Genomic DNA, 12468 nt, shown 5'->3' on the forward strand with positions numbered 1-12468 from the left:
GGCTGATTAATATTATCATGTTTCATGGAGACTTGATGGCGGGGTTAGTATTGTTCTGTATGCTACACTTTTTTAAAGTAGTGAAGGCTGATAAGGTGTGGAGATGCAGTAATGGGTTTGAAAGGGTTGTTTTGATTAGAAAGACCAAATTTAAAACAATCCTATCTTATGATAAAATATACCACAGAACTGCATCAATGAATGATTAGTTTTATAGTAGGGAGTTATGAATGAATGAAACATGAATGTGGTGGTTGTTTGTGAGTGGGTTCGTAAAGATGGTGTTAATAAATACAGCAAGCTAGTGAGTGAGTTAGTTCAGATAACCTAAAACACACTATTTCACAACAAGCATATCGTTTGTTGTCATTTTGAAATGAGAATGAAAACCTCAATAATACATGTCAAGTTCATGCACAACATGCATATCCCCAATCTTTGTGAAGGTTCTATTCTGTTAACCGTCCTCCTATTTGGCATGAGCGTCATCTTGTTGAGAAACACTTGTACAAGTCGAGCTCAAAAGTTAGATACCCAATAAAGCTGCAATCTGAATTATATCTCTTTGCATGCAGCTCTCTCTCATTCGTTATGAGATTGGAACATTTGCCACGTTAACTGTAGTCTGTGGGGTACAATTTCACTTTCACTGCCATGATTGTGCACGTAAACCTCTCCACAAGGATCTTGATTTTTGTCATGGGTTTAGATTTGAAAATCAGCATAGTTTTTAATTTTGCTCCTTTTGCCATCCAAGGGTGTCTTCTCATGTCCCCTAGTTTTCACTTGAACCATTTTTATACTTTTCCTCTACATGGATTAATGTCAAAAATCAAGGGCATTTTATGAACGCTGCAGATCAGAAGTTATGGGTACTTCTGTTTGTGCTGCCCATGAACTGCTGCAAAGTGTTAATTTTGACATTGAGGTCTTTTGATAGGCTGTGATTTTGTTGGCCATCTGAAACACTAATACTTTAATTCCATAAATCAACTAAACCAATTAGCTGTTGCTCTGAATCTTTGCTAGACTCTGGCCCACAAATGCATATATGCACATTGAATTTCTGTGATGATATAAGATGTGAAGGTTTTTGATCTAGTCCAGTATATGCTTCTCAAAATTAGGCCAGTGTGTTGTTTCTGTCTTTTTATTGTGCATTTGGTCTTGGGTATAATATTCATTTTCCATTTGTTGACCAGTTTTTTGCTAACGATGCATTCTCTTATCACAATGTAGCTGTTTAATAAGTTTGCCAAAATTGCAAGTTACAGCTTGAAATCGGCTTCACCGTTATCTTTTCATTGAAAGATGTTTCTCTTTTGCCATGCATAGTCTTAAACTCAAGTGCATCTTCACAATTTAGCCCATGTTGCTTTGCACCCAGTAATAGGGCAAATAAAGCATGCATTTATGGTGTAAGAATTGATGTGAATATTGCACAAATACAAAAACTTGTTTTTAGAGCTGGAAAATGGAGTTGTCTTATACCTCTTGTTTACAATAGTCATGCAATCAATCTCTCTCGGTAAGTCTATATGAACTCCAATGTTGGGTGAGCAAACTTGTGTTGTAAAGCTTTGGGTACCATTGATCTAAAGTTGTCTATTCTTTCAACCATTTTATACTTGCTATACTCATCTTAAATTGCTCACACTTCATATTAATATATTTTCTGAAGGTGATACAAGTTTGCCTTTAAATCAATATAATATTCCAACCATCATGTCACACACCTGTAATAGATTTACCATCCATTTACCATCCTTTAAGTACAGGCCTCTGATAAGGATGGGGATGAAAGTGAACTGAAACCTCTGATTCCTCAAAAGGAAAATGTGTTTCTTAACCCCTGAGGGTGTGCTCAATTTGTGTAATGGAAGAGCTTTCTGTGGGTTTAAAGGTTATTCGTTGACATGTTCATTCTGAAATTCCAATCCTACATACCTTATTAAATCTTAACACCACCCTCCCTCCATTCTCCCTCCCTCTTCCCCTAACACTCAGCAGTTAAAGAAAATAATGCATTTGTACAAGGAAGAAATAATTCAGATATGGTTTAAAAAGTGATTCTTTTCCTCTTACAATGTTGTATATTAAAGTCTCTAGTCACGATTATCTTTAGTCTGTTGCTAATCCTAAACCCAGCAATCTTGCTATCATGTTTTAATGCTGCTTTTATTTCTCTTTCCTGTGAGACATGACAAATTAAATACCATGGTTCCTCATGATCTAGTTCCTCCATCCCTTGGTTGCTCTGAAGCTTTCAACAGTTGCAACATTTTAAAACTGAATAAGTACTTTTTGATTGCCACTAGTTGTTATTGCTAGTTGTGCAATGCATCTCAGATCTGGATAAATATTTTTGAAGTAGAATCCAGTGTCAGTTTTCAAAACTCCTAATCTATTAGCAATATTACGAATCTGATTTTTGGTTTTAGGATTCAGGTTTACGTGGAAATATGAAGTGATTCATCTGAAACACCTGCCCATAATCAACAAGAATAAATTAATTAGCTTTCACATTCTATTCCTTAAAATAACCAAGTTCTTACAGTTATCGTTGTAACCATTTAGAATGTTAATAGCTTGAGTACCAAATGGATTTCAGCTGTTGTTGTACATCTATAACTTTAGTACTGAGATCTCAAAGCTATATAGTGAATAGTGATTATTTCTTCTGTTATTGACATTATAGTGTGTGTTTCGATAAGTTAATTTTTCTGCCATTCGTAAGTTATCACATGATTTTAAAATGTTGAGTACATGGCGATCTGAGACATGTTCTGTGGAGTTTCTGCTCATCTTGTATCAAATGCAACAGACTCCATCTTTATTGTCAACCAGATAATTATTTAGCTGCTTTTGGAAGCTATTAAACTATCCAAAGCAGATCTAGCAATCTGTGTGCAGAAAGGTTTTGCATTTTGCACTTAACAAGTTGCAGCAAACTATGCAAATTGTCTATAGGTTGTGAAGAATGCTGATTCATAAAGATGTTTCATCTGAAATATTTCACAATTGAATGTTTGTTTTTCCTCCTGAGACCTGTTCTCTTTACAAAAATGATGACCATCCAAAGCCATGTATACTTCTCCAGCTTTTTAAAAAAAATTTACATAATAAAAACATTAAATTCTGACAGTATAACTATCCTTCAGACTATATTTTTTCTGATCATTTGTATTGTCTATACATGTGGTTGCCTTTATGGTAAACCTAAAATTGATTTTTATTAAAATTTAACTTGAGTATAGTATTTACAGTGCAAATAAGAGTCCATGTCCATTATGAATCAACCTCCTTTTATCTAACCATAATAGCGTATCCCTGTGTCCTTTCTCTCCCTCAAGTTTTCCATTTTTCCGTTTATTGCGCATATATTTTGATTGATTGGAAGATTTGTAAACTGTGAGGAGGATTCCCAAAGCTTCCCACTATTGGAGGTTTTCCTCAGGAATGTTCAGAACTGAATATTAAAGATTGGTTTATGATTGGTCAACAGACGTCGTTTCATCTTAACAGTGATATCAGTGTGACTATACAACGGCTTTTAGAGAAAGATTTTAAGACCGAGGACGGAGATGTTTAATAACAACTCTGTAAAGTAAACAGCTTGTGAGGCCTTGTGGGGTTTTCTTAAATTGCAATTAAAGCAGCAACCTAAATGGGTGTGGTCAAACTTCCACAGAACCAGGATTGTTAACTTTTTTAAATTTTCTGTAGTAGCAGTTGTTGCTGGGTCTGCTGCAGTACGTCTCTCTGCTGCACTCTCCCCGAGTTCTCTTGCTGTTTTACTTCCTAGGCTCCTGGGATTGCATGCAAGATGATCTGTTTTCTGAATTTGTCTTTTGCCAATGGTGTGTTTTTTGGCTTGTTACTGTATTGGAGCAGTTACTGTTTAGTAGCTAACTGATCTACCATTCTGTTAAAGTTTTCCAATAGAGTTTCAGCTAGGTCAATTTTTTTTTGTTGTATTTTAACTGTAGTATGTGAATAAATTTTTTTTTGTTTAATGTTGAGTAGTTAGACCAATCAAATTATGTCTGAAATGCAATGCCTACAGTTACCTTTTTTAAAATAAGAAAAAGTTAGGGTCTAGTATATCTTAAAATGTTTTGAAGGGGTCTGGTCTAGTCCATAACAATCAGATAGTAGAAACTAGATAATAGGTTTTAACCCTTTTTTCTTTTGTCCAACAACTCATATTTGCAGTGTTTTCCTTCTAACCATCAATGTTCCAGACAAATGTTCTTATTCTTGTACGTTCCTGTATAGTTATGTTTGCTTTAGATTGTTTGTATATCTGCGTTGACCTATTTCTACATGTTCCTGTATTTTAGTGAAGCCTTTCCTCTTTCTTCATGCAATGTATAACATTCTCTGTGGAACTGTAAAAGTGGTTAACCATTTAATATTAATCTCAGTGTGAAATTCACATCTGTTTCAAATTTTGAGAGCGACATGATTTTAATGTTGATCTTCTGATTTGAGGTAAGTTATAATGTCATCTTGTAATTGTCCATTATATAAATATTTATCTGCTCTTGAAAATATGTTAATGTTGACTTGTCTCACAATTTATATGTTGTGGTGATAGGTTGATGTTATGATTTATTAAATACGGTAGGGTAAAAGATTTGTGCACACTAAGGTTTTTGCAGTTTTGCAATTACAATTTTGAATGTTCAAATCTGATCTCATGCCTCAACTAGGTTTGATTTCAAGGGACTTTTCATTTACAATGTGCTACTGCTATCAGTGCCAACTTTAAGGAACTGCAGCATTGAGATCTAATGGGCGGCACGGTTAGCACTGCTGCCTCACAGCGCCAGAGACCCGGGTTCAATTCCCACCTCAGGCAACTGTGTGGAGTTTGCACATTCTTCCCCATGTCTGCGTGGGTTTTCTCCGGGTGCCCCGGTTTCCTCCCACAGTCCAAAAATGTGCAGGTGAGGTGAATTGGCCATGCTAAATTGCCCATACTATTAGGTGAAGGGGTAAATGTAGGGGAATGGGTCTGGGTGGGTTGTGCTTCGGTGGTCGGTGTGGACCTTTTGGGCCGAAGGGTCTGTTTCCACACTAAGCAAGTAATCTAATCTAAATCAGTTGTCCTGCAAATGTGGCAAAGATAGATATATGCGAAATAAGTTTTTAAGTGGATTTGAAATTTCCGTTGACTATTCACCTGGAATTGATAGTCAGTATAAAAACTTTTACAGGTAATTATGATTAAGCATAATTTTATTTTGTGAAAGAGGAGCATAATATTAATTGGTATCTGTAAAGATTGATTTCTGGAAATTTAAATTCTCTCACTAGGCTTGTATCTTAAGTTGGTATTAATTTGAAAAAATAGTTTATAAACCATACATTTATGATCTTTGTAATTTGAGTTACTACTATTGGCAATGATTTATTGTATAGTTACCTTCACCTAATGTTGTATAGTTTAAGGTGAGGCGTACAAAGTGCCAATTGATTTTAATATTATTGTACAAATGTCTAATTGAATATGATTTGCTTACACTATTTTCTATGATACCAAAGTGGAGAGGGTGCAAGGTTTACAAGGATATTAACAGGAATGGAGGATTTGAATTATAAGGAGAAGCTTGATAGGTTGGAATATTTTTCACCGTACTTGGGAAGTTGAAGGGTGGCCTTTTATAGTGGTTTATAAAATCATGAGGGATATGGATAAATTGAATAGTAAAGTTGTTTTCCCTATGGTAGGGGAATTCAAAATTAAAGGGCATATTTTTAAGGTGAGAGGAGAGGATCAGTGTTAGGAAAATGAGTCTTTTTAAACATATATTAATAGCCTAGACCATGGTGTCGAAAGTATAGTTTTCGCAAGGGCAATGAGGGATTAGCAGTAAATGCTGACCTGGCCAGTAAAGTCCATATCCCATGCATGAATAAAAAAAAATTTAAAATCATTGTGAGCTGATGAGCAAGAAACTTTAGAACTTCAAAAGGACATAAGAAACAAGTTGGAATAACAGACAAATGGCAGATGTGAAGTGTTTCGTTTTGGTAGGAGGAACATGGTGTCATGGTTTAACTAAGAACAGTGCGCCAATAATCCTGTCCAGCAAGTGTCACCACATGTACAAAATACAAGTTAGGCCACCAAGATGACCGTTTACTTGCCTGGCTACTATTCAGGTGAAAAACCATTCACACTGCATTTTTATCATCACCAGAAAATAATTATTTATTGCTATCTGCTTAGTTTTAACATGTCAGAAATTAGATGACACCACATTGTGTGGACTTGTGTGAAATCACAAGCTTTCAGAGTGCTGTTCCTTCATCAGGTGATGTCGCCCAAGACTGGAATTGAACCCATGTGCCTGGTGCTGTGAAGCAGCAGGGCTAACCACTGAGCCACCCTGCTGCCCCTGTAAGCTTACCTTCTTATCAGAAGTAGCTGCTTTGTTCCTTGTTCCATTTGTCCTTAACTGTTTGTTCGAAGACACTGTTTTTGTGTAGTTAACACCTTAAATTCTTCTGCACGGCAATCAGTTGTCTTTGTGGCAAAAAGCATTCAGTTTATTAAGTAGGTGTCAAAGCAGTTTTTTTATGCAATAGTGAATTGCTTTCAGTCTCTAACTGCTCGTTTTGTTCAAAGTTTGGGAGAAGATTTGTAGCTTGTGTGCTTGTTGTTGTGGTTCTGTTCGCCGAGCAGGGAGTTTTTGTTGCAAACGTTTCGTCCCCTTTCTAGGTGACATCCTCAGTGCTTGGGAGCCTCCTGTGAAGCGCTTCTGTGATGTTTCCTGGAGGAAACATCACAGAAGCGCTTCACAGGAGGCTCCCAAGCACTGAAGATGTCACCTAAAAAGGGGACGAAACGTTTGCAACAAAAACTCCCAGCTTGTTTTGTTCCTTACCAGCTTATTCCAGATAGTTATTGCTGCTGCATTCAATCTATGAAGTTATTAAAAGTTGTGAAGACATTGTTATAGGAATGTTTAGGAACAGAAAGATCTGTGTATATTTGCATAAATTATTAAATGTGCAGTATATGTTGTGAACATGGGTTAATAAAGCATACAATATCCTTGGCACTATTAATTAGGATTGTGTAAGAAGCAGGAGGTTATGTTGAACTTGTATATGATGTTAGTTTGGCCACAGCTGGTGTATCACGTTTGCTTCTGGATATTGCACTTAAGGTATGAAGGCATTGAAATAGTGCCGAAGATTTATGAGAATGATTCCATGGTTAGTGAACTTCAGTTTAGGCAGTTTAATTGGAGAAGCTAGGACTGCTCTTTTTGGAAGAGAAGTGGCTGAGGGCATATGTGATAGAGGTATTCAAAATCATGAGGGATCTGGACAGAGTAGATCAGGAGAAATTCTACCCAATCATTAAGAGGTTAGAGATTGAGAGCACTCCAGTTTAAAATGATTAATGAAAGAGGCAAAAAGCTTTGCCATGCAGCAAATGGGTAAGGCCTGGGATGTACTAACTGTTTGTGTGGTGGAAGCAAGCTCAATTGAACTATTCTGAGGGGAATTAGACCATTACTTGAAGACAAAGAATGCACACATGAAAAGGTTTATGTAGGGAGTGAGACAGGTTGTGCTTCTGGAGGGCTGGTGCATTCATAATGTGCTGAAGGAAACCTCATGTGCTAGAAGTTGAAGTGTCCACCTGGCACTTCTGTTCAGACTTGACGTTGCTTGTTAATGATTCTTCAACAAGATACCACACAGGTCCCAGATTTCCTCTATGCTGCTATGTCTGAATGGTTTTCTAATTATAACAAGTTTCAGTGGTGAATCTTAGCATGCATGTGGAGTGAACACCTAACAACATTTGTTTGATTCTGAAGCAACTTCAGTCCAATCTCTCTCTCTCTCCTTTTTTTAGTAAAATCAAAAAAAGTTTTTTTTTATGATGAAGACAACGAAAGAGCTGGTATTAATAAAAAAAACAGCATTTACATAATACAATGTTACTTTGTAGTGTGAAATGATTTGCACTTTGCCCACTTCAGCGGAATATTCATGCATTTGTTCATTTTCTTCATAGTTTACTAGGGGTGTTGGCATTACCGTGCTGCTTTTCTGGCTTTCTTCAAGCCTCCTTCAGTCTACATCTTTTATCCATCCCACCCATTTTTCTTACTCTTTTTGTTTCTATCTTCAATTATTACCAGGGCATGACTGTTGTGCCTTTGTTTCCAGTGTCCGTAGTTGACTATCTTTCTCTAATTGTAGTTTTGATTTCAGAATTTTACTCTTGGTCTAACCCAGTAACTTGCCACTCAACTGATTCTTAGCATCCTACAATACCCGCATTTCAAAAGTTGTTATACTCTTCTCATTCTTTTTGCAGAGTCCAACTTTCTTATCTGTAGACTGCAACACTTAATGCTGGTGACTGTGTATTAGACATCTTTTATGCTTTATGCAAATGTTTTTGCACTTTGAGACACTACTACTGATACATAGATGCATAGGCTTTTCGTTGCATTATCTTAAAGTAGCATGTTTTTGAGTTGCTGTGGTCAGAGCTGAAGATTTGTTTGTTATGGACTCACCGATGATGCAATATACTTTCCACATTCTTTTTGCCAAGGATCTTGCATACTTAAAGCAAGTCACCCATTGCTGCACTAAACTCCAGTGGAAACAAAGTCTGTTCAAAGTTTCCTCCAGACGTTCCAGATATTAATCTAGTAAACCTTCTCTGAACTGCTACAGCACAAGTGCATCCTTAAGTAAGGTGATCAGAAATGTACAGCAGATGTGGTCTCATTGATATATGTAACTGAAGGAAATGTATTCATTTCTTCTTGTAATAAAGGGTAGCATCCCTTTAGTAATCTTTATTTGCTTTGTTAGCTTAACAAATTTTGGTGACTTCTGCAGTCTAATATCTAGATCCCTCTGCACCTCAGAAGTCTGTAATTATTCTCTATTAAAGTAAAATTATTTCTTGTTATGTTCCCACATTGGTTATAATGTATTTCTGTCTGTAACCACCTTTTTTGTCTTTCCACAGTATATTTTACCTATCTCTCTTTGCATCTGCAAATTTATCTGTCTTGTCTTTTCTTCCTTTCCCTGATCCAAGGCATTGGTATGAATTGTAAGAAGCAGAGGCTCCACTATAGATCCTTTATAGCTTTACTCGCCATATCCTGTCAATCGGAAAAAACATTTTATGCGAGTCTGTTTTCTGCCTCCCAGCTAATCTGTTATTCGTGCTGGTACATTACCCCAACACTTAGTTCCTGCTTTGCACCTTTTTATGTGGCAACATTTTCAAATGTCTTCAGAAAATGTGTGTATTGTCAGGAATGAGTTTGTGAAGTGCAAATTTGCTGTCACAATCCCAACATTAGCCTGATGAAGGGCTTATGCCTAAAATCAGCTGAAAATGTGTTGCTGGTTAAAGCACAGCAGGTCAGGCAGCATTCTAGGAGCAGGAAAACTGACATTTTAGGCATAAGGGTAAAAAATGACGTCTGCAGATGCTGGAGATCACAGCTGAAAATGTGTTGCTGGTTAAAGCACAGCAGGTTAGGCAGCATCCAAGGAATAGGAAATTCGACGTTTCGGGCATAAGCCCTTCATCAGGAATCAGGGCTTATGCCCGAAACGTCGAATTTCCTATTCCTTGGATGCTGCCTAACCTGCTGTGCTTTAACCAGCAACACATTTTCAGCTGTGATCTCCAGCATCTGCAGATGTCATTTTTTACCCTTATGCCTAAAATGTCAGTTTTCCTGCTCCTAGAATGCTGCCTGACCTGCTGTGCTTTTCCAGCACCACTCGACTCTGGTCTCTACCATCTTCACTCTCTTTTTTTTCTGCAGTTGATATCAGACAGTCTTGGGGTGCGCTTCACTTGCTGTCTGTCTAATCCTGTCTACCACATGTATGCTGACTTTCAATCTTAAAGCTGGGCCAAAATATTTTTGGTCCAACTTAATATGCTTATTTAATAGTTTTATATTTTCTAACATAAGCCTTTTACTATTACAAATGGACAACCTAGTTTCAAATGTATTAACGGCATCCTGTGAAATACATTTGACTTAGTTTATATCTATCCTATACAGTTTAATTAAATAAATGTTATGTTTTGACTGTATTCAGCAAATTATGACTTCACATACTAAAAGTGAATTTGAGATCTGGTTCTGAACTTGGAAAGTAGGTAACTGTTCCTGAGTGCATTAATACTTCACGAAGAATTGCAGAAATGGAAACAAAAATGTTTTGCACAGCTGGTTGCAGAACATTTTAAGACCAGTTTCACACTTGGGTAAAGTATTACACTTGCCTCTTGATCAATGTGACAGCTGTAGAATTTTGATTTTTTTACTGAAAAGTTGTTCAGTTTCATTGAATGTTGACATTTTTGGTCAAACTTTCTCCCCCATTACCTCCCATTTTAAAATTGAAAACGATGGCTTTTCAGTAACCATCTTTTGAAAGTACTGTATAGCATATTGAAAGATTTTTTGGTATATGATATGTTTTTATTTTTAATCCAAGAAAAGATTTAACAAATTTTAGCAGCCATTTCAGCACCACTTAAAAACTATATACATTCAAGTTATTCTTTTTATCTTTAGAGGAATGCTTGATAAATTCAGAGAAATCTTATCATTCTGTATTTTGTTTGCAGGTATGAGACTACATGGGCAGCTCTGCATAAACGAACCGAAGAGTGTGCTAAAGTTGGCGAGGTATGATATCAAAGTATATTAAAACTCTAATCTCTGTAAACCCTTCGAGAATTAGTGCTCAAATAAAATTCCTAAACTTTGAATGTCTTAGAGTCATAGAAATGTACAGCTCGGGAACAGACCCCCCATGCCGACCAGATATCTCAACCCAATCTAGTCCCACCTGCCAGCACCCAGCCCATATCCCTCCAAACCCTTCCTATTCGTATACCCATCCAAATGCCTCTTAAATGTTGCAATTGTACCAGCCTCCACAACTTCCTCTGGCAGCTCATTCCACACACGTACCACCCTCTGCGTGAAAAAATTGCTCCTTAGGTCTCTTTTATATCTTTCCCCTCTCACCCTAACCTATGCCCCCTAGTTCTGGACTCCCCGATCCCAGGGAAAGACTTTGTCTATTTATCCTATCCATGCCTCTCATGATTTTGTAAGCCTCTATAAGGACACCCCTCAGCCTCCGATGCTCCAGGGAAAACAGCCTCCATCGGTTCAACCTCTCCCTACAGCTCAAATCCTCCAACCTTGGCAACATCCCTGTAAATCTTTTTTGAACCCTTTCAAATTTCACAACATCCTTCCAATAGGAAGGAGGCCTTCCTATTTTGATTTCCAATTTTTTTATTAATTTGTGTAACTGAAGTTATCTTTAGTTAGAAACTATAATCTGCAATACAATGTTTCACTTTACTTCATTGTTAGCTGAGGAACCTTAAGTATTCCTATTCTTTTCAAATTATATTGTAAACAAGATGTCAACAACTTCAGTAATTGAGTGCTATTGGCTTTGTGTCATATTTAATTAATTCAGCATGCTTTCATTTCCAATCTTCTTTACCACTTGGTACTTCTTTCTAACAATCAGCTACATTTGTGATCTCGCTAATCTTTTTCTGTCAGCACTAAAGTCAAAACCTAAGACACATGAGATGATCATAATAGTGCAAGTGTCTGCTGTTGGAGAAAGTGAGGACTGCAGATGCTTGAGATCTGAGTTGAGTGTGGTGCTGGAAAAACACAGCAGGTCAGGCTTGTGAGCTGGGGTGGGGGTGTGTGGAGTGGGGATAAATGGGAGTGGGGTGGGGCTAGGGGGGAAGGGGGGGTGGAAGATAGCTCAAGTGCGATAGGTAGATGAATGCCATCTTCCTTCCCACCTATCCTCACCACGTCCACTTCAACCTATCTCATTCCCAGCTACCTCCTCCCATTTATCTCTCAGCTCTTTGGCTCACAAGTCTCACTCCTAATGAAGGGCTTATGCCCGAAACATCAATTCCCCTGCTCCACAGATGCTGCCTGACCTGCTGTGCCTTTCCAGCAACACACTCCTGTCTCTGTCTGCGGTTGTTTAAGGTAATGGGTATTGACGAATAGGGCTGTGCTAAGCATTTCCTAATCTGATGTATAACGAAGTATTGAGGGAATGTTTGGACTCTCTTAGAGACTTGGGTAGACAAGCAGGAGGCTGGAAAAACACAGCGAGCCAGACAGCATCAGGTGGTGGGGAAGTTAACTTTTCGGGTATAACTCTTCAGGACTGGGGCTGGGTGTAAAGGGAGCTTCAGAGAAAGGGATGAGTGGGCAGTATGGTAAGGTGGAGATAGGTGAACACAGGTAGAGGGTACAACCTGGTTGGTTGAAGGGAGGAATTGGTGGCTGAATGGAAGGGAGGGGAAGGGGCTGGGAAGGGAGTTGGGTGATTGGGAAGGGATGTTGTATGAAATTTGAAAACACATGTTGTGTTCTCCGGACT

At 37.7% G+C, this 12468-nt stretch overlaps 1 protein-coding gene across 2 annotated transcripts in view; it reads left to right on the plus strand.

Annotated features, from left to right (window-relative positions):
* Positions 1 to 12468, plus strand: part of dtnbp1a (dystrobrevin binding protein 1a) — a 198718-nt gene that overhangs the window by 17370 nt on the left and 168880 nt on the right. For both annotated transcript variants that reach the window (XM_060850123.1, XM_060850124.1), the window contains exon 4: positions 10655 to 10715. In XM_060850123.1, the coding sequence (XP_060706106.1) occupies positions 10655 to 10715 (61 nt within the window). The remainder of the gene's footprint in view (positions 1 to 10654; positions 10716 to 12468) is intronic.

This window comes from Hemiscyllium ocellatum, chromosome 34 (assembly GCF_020745735.1).
Source record: "Hemiscyllium ocellatum isolate sHemOce1 chromosome 34, sHemOce1.pat.X.cur, whole genome shotgun sequence".
In the NCBI taxonomy this organism is placed as follows: Eukaryota; Metazoa; Chordata; class Chondrichthyes; order Orectolobiformes; family Hemiscylliidae; genus Hemiscyllium; species Hemiscyllium ocellatum.